A 20,125-nucleotide genomic window follows, 5' to 3' on the forward strand; every position below is an offset into this window, starting at 1 on the left:
TCATTTGTCAAGTTGTTCTGCATCAGTTTTTCAGTAATTTCACTTAGGAAAAAATGTCCGAGTGTTTGCTCCTAATCCTTTGCCCCAAATAACACAAACCACTTAAAACACAGTCAGATCCCATTTCTTTTTATATCAGGAAAAATGTATGTACTGAATGAGGAGGAAATCAACCCATTATTTCAAAACCACAGCCAAACTTTCATGGTTAGTCAGTGATGGCAACAAGACTGTGGTGCCTCATGGGAGTTAGGGCAGACTTGCTCACTGACATGTTGCTTGGTTGGAGCTGATGAACTCTATGTTAGACAGACTGTGCCACTGACACCTGGGCCTAATGAAAAAATGTTTTTTAAATGGGAGCATGTGTCTACAAAGGCTTGTTTTAGGCCAGTGACTGTCCCATCTGTTAACCATGAGGCATAAACTGTATCAACAAGAAAAACCTACCTCTAATAACATCAGTGTTGTCAGTTCCAAGATACCCGAAGACCAAGAAGTTAACTTAAAGCCAAAATTGGGTCTGTTTGATTTACATATGTGAAAAAGAGAAACAGTAGCATTGGCTGAGCAAGATGGTGGCTCATACATTTGACACGGAAGTAAACAAATTCATGGAAACAACATTCAGGAGGAAAGGCTTAGGTGGTCAAGAGTCAAGGTCAGTTTAAAATAAAAGCTTCTCAGTGTCCTCTTGGGGGATATTATCTACCAGTCCCCAAACAGATCTCTAGATGATTTTTTGGACTGAAATATTTCCTAGGAATGTTTTCATCATTATCGCTTTCCTTTCTTTGTGCAAATGAAAGGTGCAGTGGTCTGAATGTGCTTTTTAGTAAAATTTTTGAAAATGAACAGATCTGGGGTGTTTTGGTTTTCAGAAGTTAAGGTCAGGAATCCCATTAGTTTCAGAAACTAAAAAATGAAAAACTTACCATTGAACCAAACCACTCCTCATATAAGCAACTTGGCCAGAGGAGATGCAGAAAATAATTTTGCATCACAGAGCCAAAACTGAATTCCTTGATCAGTCCCACCTGGGCCAGGTGCCATGTGATAGAGCAATCAAAATAAACACCCATTTTGAGAGGATCACTTGGAAAAAATAAAGCCTGGCAGTGATTTCATTATTTTTTTAAATAAAGCTATAGATTCCATGAAAACTACAAGAATTTCTGGACTCAATTTATTACTTGCCACTCTCATTCAATCCAAATGGCTTAGTTTAAAGCAATGATGATTAAAGAAAATAGCAGTTATTAACCTATTTTGTCCCATCACTGATTTTGAGCCTTCACTTTACAGAAGGACAATTTGCTTTGACATTTGAACTCTTTGAGGTTGTCCAAACTCCAGGCAGTTTGCTCTAAAAAAAAAAGGAAAGCTCTCTAACTGGCTGGTAGAATCCTGCCTGGTGTCCTTGGTTCACCGGAGCCCAGCAAACTGGGGTGCTGACGACAGGTCTCATCCTGTTACTGGTGAAGCAGTTGTTGAGAGTGAAAACAATTAAGACGAGACGTTGAAATATAGGCCAGAAGCTCAAAGTGAGCAAAACGGGAGTCTAGAACGTGTCTCGGCTCACTTGTCATGAAAGAGGACTTGGAGATACAGCACTATTGGGGTAATAGGGTTCAAAATAACAACTGCTGAGAAATTTTAAGTTCCTTGATACAAAGACGTGTCTAGTATTTTACTAAGGAGACACCACCGGAGGGAGGAGGTTCCTTGAGCCTGACTCACAGCGGGAGTAATGTTTCTTCAGTTGAACATCTACTGGCTTATGGCAGCTTATCTCTACATTCTGAGAACATGATTACAAGTTATGGCTCCTAATACCCATACCCCAGAACTGACAGAGGCAGCAAGGCATCTGAAAACATACAGGTAAATGGCTCAAGGTCATTACAGTACTTCTTGCCGTGCGGATCCCTCTGAGGACACCCTAGTGCTTGGGAGGCAGCCAATGGGGTGCTCAGAGAGGTGCTGCCTCAGGCCCTGCCCAGGCTGCCCCTCTCTTGTCTTGGGAAGAAAACTGAACTGAAAGGCAGAGCCCCGATTCGTCCCTAACCTTTAAAACTGTGGCTGACCAGCCATTGTAGGGGGATGCCCCCCAAATATAGTTTTAGCTATTCACTACCAGAGAAATCATTAATGTAAGATTGCTTGGAACTAGGCCTCTTTCGAGATGCAGATGCAGGGCCCAGAACCTGAGGTGGGTTGTGCCAAAGGAAGAGCGAGCGCTGGGGCAGAAGCACAGCCCAGGCCAGATGGGGGAGGCAGGTGACCGCCCGCACACCCGGCTTGAGAGGCGCCCCCAACACCTCCACTGCAGGGCCCAGCACAGAGGTACAGAGGTGGGACAGGGAAGGTGGGGCGAGCACGTGGCAGAGATGACAAAGGAAGAGGGAAGGAACAGTCTGTTTTAAATAGTGTGGCATTCAAATGAGGAAAAAAAGACCCAAAGGAAAATATTCTGATCCGGGGAAGTCAACGTGTGGTGTTTTTCACTCCTAGGTTAGGACAGGACAAAGGAAAGATTCTTCTAGCCATTGTTCTGGAAGAATAATCTAAAATCTATACTCTGTCCATTGTGATAGTTTGAGTCCTGAAAAATACCTGTTCACAGGGGCCTGTTAAAAAGTCTGAAGAGTTCGAGTCTCTTTTTTGAAACCCTGTCAGTCTAGGTCAGGCCATGACGGGATATAAAACCTCTGTAAGGAGCCTTCCAGCAGCCGTTCCATCCATAAGGACAGCTTGCTCAATTTTCCTTTGATGGGCCTGGGTCCGAGGCCAGAGGAAGACTTCCCTCGACATTCACCCAGATGGAGTGAGGAGTCAAAGTCACTGCACGGCCCCATGGCTTCCTCTTCTTCCACTGCTTTTTGGGGCTTGAAGAGGCAGAAGTATTTCTTGTGGCCGTTCAGAGCCAGCACATAACCCGTGTAGTCACGCTCCATGAAATGCTTGTCGTACTGGTTTGGGATTGGGGCCGCGTCTTGAGCAAATTCTAGTAAGTATTCGAGCCATTCTCTGTGTTTATCTAGACTCAGGAAGGAAAAGTGTAGGCAGCTGCTCCTGGAGGAAGGACAGAAGGAGGATTTAGGGTACTTCTGGGCACATTTAATCACGGGGAACTTAAGAATCTCAGTCAGATTTCAAATAGGAAAAGGCTTTGTGTTGGGTAGGATCTGAAGAGATGAAGGCGTTCTGCGGGGCCTGGAGGGTTTCTACAAGGTGGCAACAGCCCCTCACTCATTTCCAGCTGGGTGTCAGTCCCTGCTGGGTCTCACTCTCAGTGTCAGGCTTCAGGAAAACACTCAGAGCCAGAGAAGTTTCCTGAAAGGGCTCAGGGGAGACTGAGTTCAAGCTCTTCTGTCCAGAACTGACAGTCAAGGGGAAGAAAGGTCCCTGCATGATGGCCTGGATGGATCTTGGGGCTGGACAGGTAACAACCAACACCATGCTGCCTGGATAAAGCCTCTCTAGCCACCCCCTCCACCCTCCCACCCCCGGTTCACCCAAGTATGCCCGCTTGCCCCTCCTCCTTCCACGCATTCCGTCATGCCCCCTCTCCAGTGCACAGAGGAACTCACCCAGTGAATGAGTAGACCTCCAGAGCGAATTTCTGCAGCAGGCTGGTCTTGGTGGAATTGGACAGGATGAGAACCACGTTCATGTGGCCTGGCCTCAGGCGTACCAAGTTACTGGTGTATGTTATATCTGTGAGTTCTGTTACCTCCACAAAGCCTTTTTTAGGAATCTTGCTGTGGAGAAAATATTGAGGAATTAAGATCTTAGAGGACAGGGGAATGCCGTTACTTTTAAAAGGAACAAGTGGAAGAAATTGCTATGTTCTAGTCAGACTAGGTACAGTATTAACTATCCTTGAGCCTATATATACAGGGGAAGGGCAGGACTGACCTGGCTATCCCAGCCTACAAATTACCTTGCAGGTGTTACCATGCAGTTGGTGAAGAAGTGGCTTTAGTACAGGATGAAGGCTGTCAACACAGCTATTTATCTCTGCTCCTGGCTCATCTAGCATCTGCCTGACATGCTTCTTTGCTTCCCGCCTTCATTATTAAACCTGAGATTGAGAACCTGAGGGTCCTGAGGAGACGATAACTAGACGTGTGTCTAAACACCTCCACGGTCTTAGTCAACGCTCATTAGCACTGTGTGTGATCAGTCGTGTCCAACTCTTTGTGACCCTAAGGACTAAAGCCTGCCAGGCTCCTCTGTCCACGAGACTTCCCAGGCAAGAATACTGGAGTGGGTTGCCACTTCCTCCTCCAGAGGATCTTCCTGACCCAGGGATTAAGTGCAAGTCTCCTGCACTGGCAGGTGGACTCTTTACCAATGAGCCACCTAGGAAGCCGTCATTAGTGGTAATTCTTCCCTAAATCCACATCTCACACAAGGAACAGAGCCAGAGTTCTTAGCTGTGCTAGACACTCGGATCCTGCTTTATCAGCCTCTGCGGCCTGTAGGGCTGCTGCTGAGGAGGAGGGGCTGGCATCTGGTGAGAACAACCTGCTGGGCTCCTTGGTGAAGCTTGGCTCAGCCTTCCCTGTCTTCTCACGGGCTTCCTCTTTATCTGGAGGGCTGGACTCTCGCTCCTCATTTGAGTCACTGAAGAAAAAGAGATTTTACAGAAAAACAGCCGAGGAAGTGTAGGCCTCACCCTACAGACGCAGCACTGAGGAGCACGGGGGGTCTTACCTGAAAGCTTGAACGATGACAGTGCCAAAGAGGATGAAGAGGGCAGAGAAAACCAGGGACAGAAGGGGCATCATTTCCCGCCTGAAATGAAGTTCACAAGCTCTGGTCAGTGCTACGCGGGCCGCTGTGACGTGTCAGTTAATAGTTTCAGGTTTCTTCTCCCTGGCTCAAAAAACCGCTACATGACCCCAAACCAAAAAGCTTTCACATCAAGAAACACTTTCTAATTTCATACAAATAGAGGATTTTTTTTGCAGTAGTGGTCAAAGTAGAGATTTTTTTCCCTCAGTGTCTAATTCACAGATCACCTATTTACAAAGTTTGACGCTGTGCCTCAGGCTCTGCTGAATGGATTCTGCAGAAGGAAATGACAAGAGGGGTAACAAAGGATTTAAGCTGTGAACATGTAGGAACATTCTGACATCAAGGGTAATGCGAGTTGACTACAAAGTCTGTGGAATTACTTCTTTCATTTTGATCTTTTTTTTTTTTTGGTCAGACTAATTCAGATGTGGCCCAGAGGGGTAAAGTAGGGAGAAGAAAGTTGACTTCTCTAAGATCTCCTCTAGGTGTTCTGAAATTTTATTCAGCCGTAGACACCCATCAAAGGCCTGCTGTTTTTTGGGAGCTGGGCTGGTGGCCAGGAAGCACAGACATGAGTGGGACGTGGTCTGTCCTCAGGAGCTCGTGGTCTCATTGGGGAGGGGGTGATGGGAGTGCCCTTGCCCTCTCTGATTAATTCACTGGTTCGTTCGTGTCTCGATTCCTTGGACTACATGTGCGTCAGCCCTGTGCTGGGCACCAAAGGGCTCTGGTGAGGAGCGCATCCCAGGCTCTGCTATCTGCAAGGGCAGCTGGTGTGATCCTTTCTTTCCCAACCTATGGGAAAGGGTCAAACCAGCAAATATTACAGAAGGGAAGTTACCAAAAGAGAGAGAAAGGGGAATAGTCGTTGAAAATATGGAAACATTCTTCCACCTGCCCAGACGGAGTCTACACTGAAATCAAAGAAGAGTGAACCTTTTTTCAAATGAAAAACAGCAGTTCTGCTTAAGTAACAGCAAGAGAAATTCAATCTGGCAATATTCCTACCAGTTGTTGTGAAATACACTATCCCAGCAGTCTGAGATGTAGTCAGAAGCAGAGTAGAGCCACCGAAGAAGAAAAATCTGTGGAGGGAGAAAAGGGGTCAGGACTGGACCCCAAGCCCCAGAGAGAGAAGCCCCCCATCCCCGACAGGGCACTGCAGCTCCGGGAGCTCGGGAGCCCTGCCTGGCACCCACTCGCCTGGGCCGTGTGCTTACAGGGGCGAGTTCATCGGTCAAGTCGGGGAGCACAGCTTCCGATGACAGAAGAGCGGGGTCTTTCCGCAGTTGGTCTAGATAACCCAAAAGGATGAATTTATCACTCTCACTCCCAGTCCAGGGATCCTCCAGGGTTTTATACACCACCCGCCCTGCCGTGTTGCGCCTTTCTAAGATAGACACCTGGGAGAAAAAGAGGCGAAAACCCATTAGAATTCTCAAGAGAATAGGAAACTACTGTTGTTTTTTTTTCCAGAGACAATGGAAAAAAAGGGTCTAGTGAAGCTCAAGTACAGATATGAATGAGTATACTATATCTGCAAGAGATTTCCATTTTTCTGACAAAAGAAATTAGTTTTATGGTGACTTTTCAAAGCTTTGTTAAAAGTTAAAGCTCTTTCTTCTCAATAGGTTTTGTTCTGTAACTTCTCCTTTTTTTTTAAAAAACATTTATTTATTTGGCTCTGCTGGGTCTTAGTTGCGGCATGTGAACCCTTAGTTGTGGCTTGTGGGATCCAGTTCCCTGACCAGGGATCAAACTTGGGCTCACTGCACTGGGAGCACAGAGTCTTAGTCACTGGACCACCAGTGAGGTCCCTGACTTAATGTTATAATAAAGCAAGCCTTTGGTTTTTTTCAGAGATTTTCCCATGAAAATCAGTTTAGTTGCTAAAGATTCTGCCTGCAAGGCAGGAGACCCCGGTTCAGTTCCTGGGTCGGGAAGATCCACTGGAGAAGGGATAGGCTACCCACTCTACTATTCTTGGGCGTCCTTTGTGGCTCAGTTGATAAAGAATCTGCCTGCAATGCGGGAGGCCTGGGTTCAATCCCTGGGTTGGGAAGATCGCCTGCAGAAGGGAAAGGGTACCCACTCCAGTATTCTGGCCTAGAGAATCCCATGGACTGTATAGTCCCATGGACTCTCACAAAGAGTTGGACATGACTGAGCGACTTTCACTTCCCATGATTACCAAGATGATGAAAATGACAAAGAATTTCATGCTTCTGTGGAGAGTGATGACAAAGGAGGAAAGGAAGGGTAAGGTCAATTAGGATGAAATAAAAGAGGCAGAAGTACAGGAGGGAGACACTGAAAAACATATTAATGGTTGCCTAAGGGAGATTCTACAAACTAGATACTGTAAGACTTGACCTGCACAGGGGAAATACAGGTGAAAAGGACTGGGGATGCTCTTTAATCTTTACCCAGAGGAAAGATGCCTTTTGTGAAGGTCCAAGGTTGAAAAGTCAGGAGGTGAAATCAGCAGGGTAAAAGACTAGTTTAAGAGTGCTTTCAGGGACTTCCCTGGTAGCCCCGTGGCTAAGACTCTGTGCTTCCAATGCAGTGGGCACAGGTCTGATCCCTGGCTGGGGAACTAAGATCCCACATGCCACAGGACAGGGCAAAAACAGGTCAAATGGTTTCCAAGCACTCAGAAAGAAATAAAACAAAACATGCTTCAGAGATTTCTGGATTCCCCAGAATCTATATGCAAAACCCTTGAGGAAGGAGAACATGGAATTAAGTGCCACATGCTTGTGAAGAGCTTGGGACCAGGAGAGAACCCACGACTCACCGCTGATTTTCCTTGAAACGTGTCACTGTCTGGCAGTAAGGTGCTGGCAAATTCCTGCTGCCGATTGCTGTAGACATGCACGAACCTCACGGTGTCCTGTGTGTTTGCCAGGGCAAAGGACAGGAACGCCTCAAAGGGTTTGCTCAACTTGGTAGCCTCAGCGGTCAGTAAAACCACACAGTACCTGCACGTCAACAAAAGAAAAGACTATGTAACTAATCCCCGAGGCCCTGAATGGCAAGGGAAAGTGAAGGAGAGGAGAAGTCATTCACAGGGAGAACCAGCATGTTTTAGAAACCAAAGCTGCATGAGGGTCACCAATGAGATAAGATTTTCAAGGCATTAAGGACCTGCTTCTGTCCAAACTGCTGATGCTCTCCCCACATGAAACTTCACAACATTTGGAAATGCCCTTGAAGGCAACAGTCACTGAACCAATGATGCAGAAGGGCCTTGCAGAAGGCACCTGTTCTAGTTCTTCTACTTCAGGCAGGGCTGGTTAACCCTGTCTCAGGCCAGGGCCACTGGGCCTCATTCTGAAGAGCTTACTTTGCCGTGGTTCCAATGGCAAATTCATCTAATCATTCAAATCAGGCATTTGATACTACTGAGCACTCACTAGATGCCAGGTAAGACAAACAACATTCTTGCCCTTATGTTCAGTCACTCAGTTGAGTCTGACTCTTTGTGATTCCATGGACTGTAGCCCACCAGGCTCCTCTGTCCACGGTATTTCCCAGGCAAGATTACCAGAGTGGGTTGCCATTTCTTCCTCCAGGGGATTTTTCCAATCGAGGGATCAAACCGTGTCTCCTGCTTTAGCAGGCGAATTCTTCACTTCTGAGCCACCTGGGAAGCCCCATTCTTGCCCTTGTGGAACTTACATTCCAGTGGGGAGGGCAAACAAAAAAACAGATAGATAGATAGGCAGGTAGATCATGACAAGTAGTGCTGAGTGTTACAGGAAAAAAAAAGTGAAGGGGAAAGAGTGCAGGGTGGGCTGGGAGTCATGCTCCATCAGACAGTCTGGTCAGGGAAATGTCATCTGGGAAGGTGACGCTGGAGCAGAGATCCGAATGAGGTGCCACAAGAGGAAGTGAGGTCAGAGTGCTCGAGGTCAAGAGCATTGCAAGTGCAAAGACCCAGAGACGGAGGGGGACTCGATCCAATTCAGTGTGAGGAGGATGATCACTGGCTGACGGGGAGAACTGACTGAGGGGGTGGGAGTGGAGTGGAGGCAGAGGCAGGTAGGAAGCTAACACGGTGGCCTCGGTGAGAGGCGACACTGGCCTGGCTAGGGTGCTGGTGGAAACAAAGGGGGGGAGTGTGTGGACTGGGATACTTTTTGAAGACTGTATAAATAATAATCCTCAAAGTCCAGGAACATCTTCCTTATATTTAAGTAAAGTGTTTCTTCTCTTAGTCTATATAGGAATCTGAAAAGTCTGGAAATATAGGGAATGTTTCCTATTTTAAACAGTATTTTAGTTGTATTTTCAAATAATGTGATCAAAATTATTCCTTTCATATCCAGATGAAAGAGCCCTAAATTTAAAGGCACCGGCTCCTTAATCTGAAAGAGCCATAAGAAGTGTTTTCCCTGTCTTTCCAGACTTTTCAGATGCTCTGTATGAATGAGGATGCCTCAGCCATGCCATGCCATGCCCAGCTAATTATTTTACCATTTCCTCAGCACCCTCGCTGCCCTACTGTTCGGTCATTTACCTGGCTCCTCTCCTAGACCTGCAGACGTTTGCCCTGTGTGGGACACTCTGGGAGAAACAGCAGCTTTCTCCCACTTCACACTGCTTCACCAAGCTTCACAGGCTGTCCCTGACACCTGGCAGAACCTACTCACTCTTTAGGGCTCAGCTCTCAGGGGGATCTTCTCTGGCACAGCCAATCATTTGGTCCTAAGGTGCCCTGGACTGACATACCCCTCTACTATCATAGCTGTTCATCTATGTTCATCTATTTGCAGCATGAAGCATAGATTCTGACTGTCCCAGGGTCAATGTTTAACTGCCTTTCAGTAACATATGACATGATGAGCAGGGGCAAGGCCTTCAGTCCTTACTTCCGCTGTCGGTGAGACCGTTTCACGGGGCAGAGTTCATGGAACAACTTCTGGCTGGTGAGCCTGGCTGCCAATAGATACTTGTTTTGGGTGATAAAGTCATCAATGACCTGTCTCTTCATACCTCGGGCCTGGAGAAAAACCAAGAGACAGTTGATTCTTACTCAGTTTTCTCACTGAGAATGGGCTTCACTTATAGTTTAATAAAAATATGGCTGAGCCCGGCTAAAGCAATAAAACCAAGAAAGTTAGACCTGTTTGAACAAATAAACATGTGGTATTTTTCCAACAATGTGGGGCTAAAAGCAATGATGCAACTATTTCAGGTCAAAGGAAAAATCAAGTGCTTGGGGAACTTTTGTAGACTGTTTTATGCTGGCAGATTGAAAAAGTCAATAATTTTGAAATTTTAGGCAAATTTACTTCCATTTGAGATTTATAGTAAACTGAGCAATTAAAAATAAACTTCAAAGTAGCAATGTTATTGCGTATAAAAGATGGACTACAGAACTGTATGATGACCATTTTGTTATTACTAATTTTCACATATTTCAAAGAACTGAAATTATATGTAGCAGGTTCTCTGACCACAATTAATCAAGACATCAACACAAGATATGAACCAGAAAATCACTTTATGCTTAGAAATTAAGAAACTCTGAGTAACTTCTTGATCTGAGAAGAGAGCATATCAGATGTAAGAAAATAGTTTGAATTTGGAGTGATCAGTGAAAATATTATTTATCAAAGCTTTGGGATGCAGATAAAGGAGTATTTGGAGAGTGTGTGTGCTCAGTTGCTCACTCTTGTCCAACTCTTTGCAGCTCCATGGACTGTAGTAGCCTGTCTGGCTCCTCTGTCCAGTGGTATTTTCCAGGCAAAAACAGTAGAATGTTCCACTGTTGCCATTTCCTACTCCAGGGGACAACTGGGAACCTCCCTGGTGGTCCAGTAGTTAAGAACCTGCCTCCCAATGCAGGGGACGTGGGTTCGATCCCTGGTCGGGGCACTAAGATCGCACATGCTGTGGGGCAACTAAGCCCTTGGGGCCCATCAACTGAGCCCATGTGCTGCAAACTACAGAGCCAATGTGCTCTGGAGTCTGGGAGCCACAGTGAAAAATTCCACCTGCCGCAATGAAGACCAAACAATAAAACAAATAAATATTAAAAAATGAATATAACAGAAAAGAAATTAATGAACTAGATATCCCTATCACGAAGTTACAGCAAAAATGCAAAAGTAGAAAGAAGGAAATAAAGATGAAAATAGAAATCAATAAAACAAAATAAAAATATAAGGACAAACCAACATTCATTCTTTGGAGGAGCTAATAAAATTGACAAACCTCTGGTAAAACCAGTCATGAAAATAAAGAGAGAAAGCACAGGTAACCATTACCAAGGATGATGCAGAGGAATCACTACCCATGTTGCCAAAACTAAAAAAAAAGTGTACACATATATATGTATATTATATATATATTTAAATTTGAAAATTTAGGTGAAACAGAAAAATCTCTAGGAAAAATAAAACAATACTTGAAAAAAACAGAAAACAGTTCTATAACCATTAAAGAAGATGAGTCAGTAGTCAAAAATATTTCCTTAAACACAAATCAGACTGAGATGGCTTTGTAGGTGGTTTTGACCAAACTCTGAAGGAAGACAATCCAATCTTCTGTAAAGTCTTTCTGAGAAGGGAAGAAGGGAGGACACATCCCATCTCATTTCATGATGCAAATATTCACATGTCCATCAACAGAAGCATGAATAAAACCTATTCTCATGTGGCCATACATGATACAGCAAATAAAAACAAATTACCCAGAGCCAAGAGAAACCACTGGTGCTACCAGTGTTACACTAAGCTTCTCGTCATTGCAAGGACTTGGTTTATGTTAAGGATGCATTTTTATATTCATAAAGAGCAAACTGGGGACTTTCCAGTGGTCCAGTGGTTAGGAATCCACCTACCAATGCGGGGACATGGGTTCAATTCCTGATTTGGGAAGATTCTACATGCCGTGAGTCCCCACACCGTAAGTACTGAAGCCTGTGTGCTCTAGAACCTGTGCTCTGCAACAAGAGAAGCCACCATAGTGAAGACGCAGAGCAGCAGCCAAAAATGCATAAATGAAAATAAATAAGATTATTCAAAATAAAAGAGCAAATTGGTAAGGCATCCATTGTTCTGGTAATTTTATTAATGTATTTGATTTATAATTTTCCCCAGGGAATAAGTAAATAACAATTCTCAAGGGTACATGGCTATTACTAAAAAGCAATTTAGGAAATCTTATAGATTAATCTTGGATTGAGATGACCTTCTTTCCTCTCTTCTACAACTGGTGTTTGCTTGCTTCCTGACTCTCTCTCTTGGTTCCTGCTTAGCGGCTGTCAAGCACCCCCTTTTTTATTTGCTGGTTGTTGTCCAGAGTTTCGTCCTTGGCTTCCTCCTCTCCTTACAGAACATAGGATGCCTGGGAGATCACCTTCTGCCTTTCCTCAGATCTAGATCCCCGCCTCCTTAGGAAATCTAAGGAGGCACACCTCCCCTTAGATTTCCTAAAGGCAGTTCTTTCTCTCTTTCCTTTTTAAAACTATTTATCTATTTATTTGGCTGCACTGGGTCTTAGTTGTGGCACATGGGCTCTTCTATCTTTGCTGCGGCATGCGGGATCTTTACTTATAGCATTCGGGAACTAGTTCCCACATCAGGGATCGAAGCTAGGTGCCCTGCATTGGGAGTGCAAAGTCTTAGCCACTGGACTGCCAAAGAGCTCACAGGTAGTTTTAATTCTTTTTATTTTTTTTAATTAAAAAAATTTTTTTTCATTTATTTTTGGAGGCTAATTACTTTACAATATTGTAGTGGTTTTTGCCATACACTGACATGAATCAGCCATGGATTTACATGTGTTCCCCATCCTGATTCCCCCCTCCCACCTCCCTCCCCATCCCATCCCTCTGGATGGAATCTTTTGGACTCTGTGGGAGAAGGGGAGGGTGGGATGATCTGAGAGAATAGCATTGAAACATGTATATTATCAAGTGCGAAACAGTAGTTCTAATTCTTATGTCCACAATTGAACTCATTGTCTTCTTTTTAAACCTGCTCTTCTTTCCTTACTATCCATTTTCCCTATCTGGTTCCTTACCTTAGTCTCATAGTCTCAAGTAACTTTCCTCCTTCACATGGCACCCAGAGTTCACCAGCATCTAAGGGAGACACCTACTACAGTGGATGAAAACTGCCTCTAGGTCTTTCTCCTCCCGACTCTGAGTCCGATAAAGACTCAGGACAAAGACTAACTCCGGATGTCAGAGTTGTTTTGTATTAGTGCTCAGCAAGCAGGCAATGAATGTACTGAATGAATGAAATAAAGGATTTTTATAGAATATCTCTTTCTTTTCACTCTAGCCTTTTATAAAAGAAAGTATCAAAGGGCTCTTGTTGATTTTTAAAAAGTAACATTAAAAAATATGTGTTCATTATAGGGATTTCTGGAAACCCAAATACTGAAATAATACTCACTTTACAAAATTGAGAGCAGAGTATTATAAATGGCATATACAATTTTGCATGCTGCTTGCTCACTAACATTATGTTATGAAAATTATCCCCATCATTAATTATTCTCAAATTGCCATTTTATTTTTTATTTAACTTTTATTAAAAAAATTTTTATTTATTCATTTATTTCGGCTCATTAGATCTTGGTTGCCTCCCACAGGATCTTTTGTTGGGGCACATGGACTCTAGTTGTGTCTCAAGGGCTCCTGAGTACCTAGGTTTACTTGCTCTGTGGCACGTGGAATCCTAAGTTCCCTGACTAGGGATTGAACCTGTGACCTTTGCATTGAGAGATGAATTCTTAACCACTGGACCACCAAAGAAGTCCAAGCAAACTATTGTTTTAAATGGCTACATAATAGTCCCTATTTGGGATGTGGGGCTTCCCAGCTGGCTTAGTGGTAAAGAATCTGCTTGCCAATGCAGGAGCAGCAAGAGACTGGGGTTCAATACCTGGGTCAGGAACATACCCTGGAGAAGGAAATGGCAACCCACTATAGTATTTTTGCCTGGAAAGTTCTATGGGCAGAGGAGGCTGGTGGACTACAGTCCATGGGGTTGCAGAGTCACACACAACTGAATGACTGAGCATGCACATCTGGGAGGTATCAATAATTACCCTATGGTTGGATGTTTATATTTCCCCCTCAGTTTTGGTATTATGAATGATATTTAACATCTCTGTATGTAATTCTTTGCCTGAGTTCCTATTCCTTTAGGATAGAGTCCTAAAAGGTAATCTCATCTCCCTCAGTTCTTTACTCAAGTGCCACCTTAATGAGTGAGGTCCTTCTTGGCTGGTCCACCTTAAAAATGTGAGCCCTTTCCCCTAATACCCTGCACTCCTCTCCCCTGTTTTATTTTTTCCTTAGCACACATCACTATATAACACACCATGACAGAGTGTGTCATAATGATTGTTGGCCCCACTAGAACCCGGGACAGGGAATTCTGCTGATTTTGTTCAGGGCTGCACCCTCAGCACACACACACCCTCAGCACACCCTCAAACACACCAGCAGTGTTTGGCACACAGCAGGTACTCAGGAGTGCTGTTTTGCTAGGAAGTTGATATTTTATCACCCAATCACTTTTCTGAAAACTTTTTTTTCCCCTGAGAATTTCTGAAGCTTCTTCCAGCAAGGCAAGGAACAGAAGTGCCAATTTCTCTGTACCTTCAACTCTACTGAATATTTTTACTTTAAAAATCATTAACAATTTGATGAGGGAAGGAAATGTAAATTGCTTTTCTCTGATTATTAGTGAGATTTACTTTTTTAAAGTGTTTATTGAGATCTCCTTGGTGATCCAGTGGCTGAGATTCCACGTTCCGAATGCAGGGGACCTGGGTTTGATCCCTGCTCAGGGAATATAGATCCCACACTAAAGTTGCAACTAAAGATCCTGCATGCTGCAATGAAGACCCAGCACAGCCAAATAAATAAATAAATACTTTAAAAAAAACCAAAGTGTTTATTAGTAACTTAAATCCTTTCTCAGGATTTTGTTCATCAGCTTCACCCATTTTGGAGGGAAAATTTAAATTGGGATAAGAGTAACATAACATGAAATTAATATTTTAGTGTATAACTCAGTGGCATTTTAGTACATTCACAGTGTTGTGTAACCGTCACCTCTATCTAGTTACAAACATTTCCATCATCCCAAAAGAAAACTCTGTACTCATTAAGTGGTTATTCTCAAGAAGTTTGGGGTTGATTTCTTTGATTAGAAGAAGCTCATCAGAAATGAAAGATAAAATCCCTTTTATATTGGTTGTAAATACTTCCCTTATTGTTTAATAAAAAAATTTTCTTTCTTTAAAATGTACAGCTTATAATCAAGTTATTAAGATTTTTCCATTACAATTTTTCCCAGCACTTTTAGCCCTTTCCTATCTTAAGATCAGATAAATATTCACTGTATGTTCTTTGAGTTACTGTATACATTTTTTTTCTCAGTGATTTTAATGTATATATTTTTTGAGCAAGATCAAATAACTTTTACTCACCTACAAGATCTCAGTACAATGAAAGTCTTTTTAAAAGCTCTCCTCGTGATTCAATACCTACCCACTTTTGAATATCAAATTATAAAACTAAAAACTTCCAAGGGATTAATGGGATGAAATGAAAGAGTATTTTTTTCTTATTCCTTTCAATTACTGTTCTTTTTTTTTTTTTTCAATTACTGTTTTATACTGAAGCCTTAAAATTATTTTTATAACTTGTTTTAGAATAAGATTATTGATTTTTTAAAATAGGAGCTTTTTAGAGGTCAAAGATGACTATTATTTATTGTTCTTTGTGGTTACGGAGTACATAAAATTACCATTTTAACCATTTTTAAGTGTATGATTCTTCGGCATTAACCATTCACACTGCTCTGCAACCATCATCCGCCATCCATCTCCAGAACTTTATCACCTTCCCAAACTGAAACTGTGCCCCTTACACACTAACTCCCTATTTCTTCTTCCTCCAACTTCTGGCCACCGCCATTCTACTTTCCATCATGGTGCTAAACCATTCGTAGACGACCTGCTTCTGGGTCGGGGTTTCGTATGTAGCAGAGCAGCTCCCTCGCTGTGATCTATTGAAAGTCAGCCCTCGACACAAGGGTTTGTCGCTCCGGCCGGCCGGCCGCCCGCTGGCGGCCCGGGGCGTTGTGGTGGTCCGTGCCACCCTCGCTCACTCTTTTCCCTCCGCGGGCTCTGCCTCTCCCCGGGGCGGTCGAGGGGCCGCCATCCTCCACGGAGCCGGTGGGGGGAGCGGGCCGAGGAGAGAGAGGGAGGGAGAAGAGGGGGGCGCCCCTGACGGCGCCTCCCGGCCTCGGGGTGCTGCGCTCTCCTGCGCTTTCCCCGCCGCGGGCCCTCGCCCCGCGGGCTGGGACGGGGGGCGTGGGGAGAGGCGTGGCGCGGACGAGAGTCCGGGGGCGCGCCGCAGGGCGGCCCCGCAAAAAAAAAAAAAAAAAAGTTTATCTTTGTAAGCAAAATAGTACCAAATCATATTTTTTAAAAAACTCATTTTTAAACTCTATGACTTTAAGAATTTCCTTCTATGAAGGAAACAGTCACCCATTAGATTGAGAGCTGCTTGAGAAGCATCCTCAGTAGTTAGCATATTGTCTGACATACAACAGACAGGTCTGAGATTTTTGAAAGCTTTACTTTATTTATTTAGGCTGCACCACAAGGCATGTGGGATCTTAGTTCCCTGACTAGGGGTCAGACCTGTGCCCCTTGCAGTGGAAGCTCAGAGTCTTAACCACTGGACTGCCAGGGAAGTCCCTGAAGGAAGAGATTAAAACTAGTTTCTTCTCCTCTCCTACTCTGCTCCATTTTGCTATTTATTTGTGTGTGACATCTTGAGAGAAAACGGGAGGGCCACCTTGAAACAAGGTGACACCCACGTACCTGGATAACATCTGCAGGCTTGTGGATGTGTTCTTTAAAGATCAGGATGGTGGGGGTATAGACATTGACGTTGTATTGCCTTGTCATCTCTTCTGCCCCTCTCAAACCGACATACACATATCCAAATGACAAGTAATCTTTGTATGCAAAAGCAGTCAACTGTTAGGGAGTAACAGAGAAGAAGAAATGAAATTGGTAGTACAGCATCTAAATAAAGTGTGACTTGTTCTAATCATTGGGTGGAGATGAATGCTAGCTTATATGGGCCCACTCAGGCTGCAACACCCTTGTACTCTTGTAGGAATTCTATGGTCCTTTAGGTGCAAAAACCATATCAACAAAGCTGAATAACAATTAACTCTGTTTTTCAGATAGAGCAAGATATTCATCTTACTGAGATCTGTACTGGGGGTGAGAGGTTTGAGGAATTACCTGTACCCCAACTACTATTTATTTTTTTAAACTGGAGTATAACTGCTTTATAATGTTGTCAGCTGTACAACAGGCTGAATCAGCTATATGTATACATGATCTCCTCCCTCTCTGCCGTCCCTCCGCCCCCCCCCGCCCCCCAATTCCACCCCTCCAGGTCATCACAGAGTACTGAGCTGAGTTCCCTGTGCTGCACAGCAGGCTCCCACAAGCCACCTGTTTCACACATGGTAGTGTATTTATCTCAGACTTAATCTCCCAGTTCATCTCACTCTCCTCTTCCCCTGCTATGTCCACCCATCCATTCTCTCTGTCTGCGTCTCTACTCCTGCCCTGGAACTAGGTTCATCTGTATCATTTTTCTAGAATCCACATATATGCATTGCTATATTTTTGTTTTTCTCTTTCCGACTTACTTCACTCTGTATGACAGACTCTAGGTCCATCCCCGTCTCTACTTGTACCCCAAGGACGTAAGACGGCTGTGACCATGCCAATGGTTAAGCACTTTTCTCACCCATCTCCTGTCACAGTGATAACCAGAGGTGTGCAAGTACAGTGCAGAGTATCATTCAGAGGGCAGGTTTGGAATCAGGCTGTAAGGGAGTCGATATTCAACCCACTGCAGGGAGACCTGGGGCAGGTTATACAACCACTATAAGCTTCAGTATTCTGGTCTATAAAATAGGGATCATATGTACCACTGGGTTCTTCTGAATATTAACTGCTATTGTGTGTGTGGAAAGTGCTAACACAGTAATAGCATCAGCAGGTCCTCAATGTATGGTGCTTTAAGGCAAATTTCTGGTCTTCGAACATTTCTCATGGAGTGAGCTATTACTTATAGAAAGGAGAATCACCAAAGTAAGAGGAAACACTACCCGGCCCCTAGAGTACCTTGTAGAGCAGTGGTACGGTGGGCATCTGGTCAAACAGGAGGACACGCGGCTTATTCTCCTGCTGCCAGCCAGAGAGGAACCGGACATAATTTTTGTTTGTAACCTTGAATTGAAAAGAGGATGTCAGTTCCAACATTTAATTCTTAACAGTTACATTATAATCCAGTCAGGAGATAATTAAACAGAATCAAGTAAGTGTAAAAGACCGTTTTGTAAAAAAATAAAAAATGCAGGCAACTAATCTTTTTGCCTTCATTTAACGAAAATTAATTAAAAGAACAGAGATATTGTTTCATATTTTCATGTGATCCAACTCTTACAGACTGAAATCATAATCTTTCTGAAATTATTACTGACCATATCATTAAAAATTGAGCTTCTGAAGCTGGCTTGCTTAATTATAGGTGAGTTTTTAGTTTATTAGAAGACAATGAAATAATTGCTCTTTCAAAATGACGTAAATAAAAATAAGTGGGCCCACTCCACCTATATATCACATAATTTCATTCATTGCCATCTGAATTGCTACTTTAAAAAAAGCTTTTTAATTACAGTATAACTGCTTTCCAATGTTGTGTTAGTCTGAATTGATACTTATGTGCTTCCCTGTTTATACCTTAAAATAATCCTGAGAAAACAAAAACATGAGTAAATTACTTTCTAGAAAATTTTTATCATAGGTCAAAGTTTATCTTTCAACTGTGCTCCCAGAATGATCTATATAGAACTTCAATCTGATCATTTCACTCTACTGCTCAGCCTCTTTCAATGGCTCTATCACCTGCAGGCCAAGTCTCTTTAATGGAGACTCTCATGGCGAGATTCCCCTGCTCCTTCCCCATTAACCGCTTTAGCCCGTCCTCTTCCACTCACTAATGACTACTTCATACAAAGTAGGCTATCTCATGTTCCAGACCTCTGTCTGCCTGGAACGCGTTCCTTACTTCACTTTCCTCACCCAGCAAACTCACTACAGGGGTCACTTCTGCCAGGAAGCCTTTCTCAAGTCTCTACAATGGACACGCTGCACACAAGATGGAATAGTCACCCATTAGATTGGGAGCTTCTTGAGAAGTATCCTCAGTACTTAGCTTAGTGCCCGACATACAACAGGTATTTGGAAAGGGCTGAGGACCTACCAAGACAGTCTGTCATGGTTTTAGGAGGCAACAGTGTGCTCTGACAATTTCAAGCTAACTCCAACAAATGTTTCTTTTGTGGTTAATGATCCTGGTTGGATAGACTGTGTAAAAATAGGATGGAAACAACTGGGTGTTTAACTCTTCTTGGCATTATTAAATAAAAAATCATTTTCTTTTTAAAAATTTTATTTATTTTTTAATTGAAGGATAATTGCTATACAAAATTTTGTTGCTTTTGCCAAACATCGACATGAATCAGTCACAGGTATACATATGAATCATTTTCAAGTAAAGCAAAATAAGAATCCTGTTCTAACCTAAGAAACTGAGGGAAAAATGCTTCTTAAATATAAAAATCATAGTTTCACTTGTATGAACTCCTTGTGCCTAGCTTCTCTAGCTCAGTCTTTTGTTTGTGAAATTTATTCATACTGTTGCATTATATGGGCTTTGAAAGTTCCAAAAATAATATCTGATTTCATGGAATCTAGTGCTTTCAATAGCTAGGATCCTTAAATATATAACCAAATAGAACTTAATTTGAATACTCTCTTAAGAAAAGTATCTTCAAATGAATAAATGAATGAAGCTGGAAAGAAACTCTTCATTCTATGCTGTGATCTAACTTTTTGTTGAGGAAATAAGATGCACTCTCATTTTAGGCTCAGATTCCTGTGACAGGAAGGGAAGGGAAGCTTCCCTGGTGGCTCAGATGGTAAAAAGTCTGCCTGCAATGCAGAAGACCTGGGTTCTATCCTTGGGACAGAAAGATCCCAAGGAGAAGGAAATGCCAATCCACTCCAGTATTCTTGCCTGGGAAATCCCATGGATGGAGGAGCCAGGCAGACTATAGTCCATGGGTTCGCAAAGAGTCAGACACGACTGAGTGACTTCACTTCCTATGACAGCATCAGTCTTCCCAGTGGTTGTAACAGGGATAATCCTTTCAGTCTCTCTACTTCACCTATTTCAATTCTCAGT

At 43.3% G+C, this 20,125-nt stretch overlaps 1 protein-coding gene across 1 annotated transcript in view; it reads right to left on the reverse strand.

The window, feature by feature from the left end:
• Positions 1–1,140: 1,140 nt before the first annotated feature.
• DNAJC16 (DnaJ heat shock protein family (Hsp40) member C16) overlaps positions 1,141–20,125 on the reverse strand; it is a 37,781-nt gene continuing 18,796 nt past the window's right edge. Inside the window, exons 6-15 of the mRNA XM_065936039.1 lie at positions 18,001–18,105; positions 16,672–16,830; positions 9,681–9,811; positions 7,604–7,787; positions 6,027–6,209; positions 5,815–5,891; positions 4,723–4,803; positions 4,534–4,632; positions 3,594–3,764; positions 1,141–3,075 (exon numbers count right to left, since the gene is read on the reverse strand). Coding sequence (XP_065792111.1) covers positions 2,676–3,075; positions 3,594–3,764; positions 4,534–4,632; positions 4,723–4,803; positions 5,815–5,891; positions 6,027–6,209; positions 7,604–7,787; positions 9,681–9,811; positions 16,672–16,830; positions 18,001–18,105 — 1,590 coding nt within the window. The 3' untranslated portion in view covers positions 1,141–2,675. The remainder of the gene's footprint in view (positions 3,076–3,593; positions 3,765–4,533; positions 4,633–4,722; positions 4,804–5,814; positions 5,892–6,026; positions 6,210–7,603; positions 7,788–9,680; positions 9,812–16,671; positions 16,831–18,000; positions 18,106–20,125) is intronic.

The sequence above is a fragment of the Muntiacus reevesi genome, chromosome 5 (assembly GCF_963930625.1).
Source record: "Muntiacus reevesi chromosome 5, mMunRee1.1, whole genome shotgun sequence".
NCBI lineage: Eukaryota > Metazoa > Chordata > Mammalia > Artiodactyla > Cervidae > Muntiacus > Muntiacus reevesi.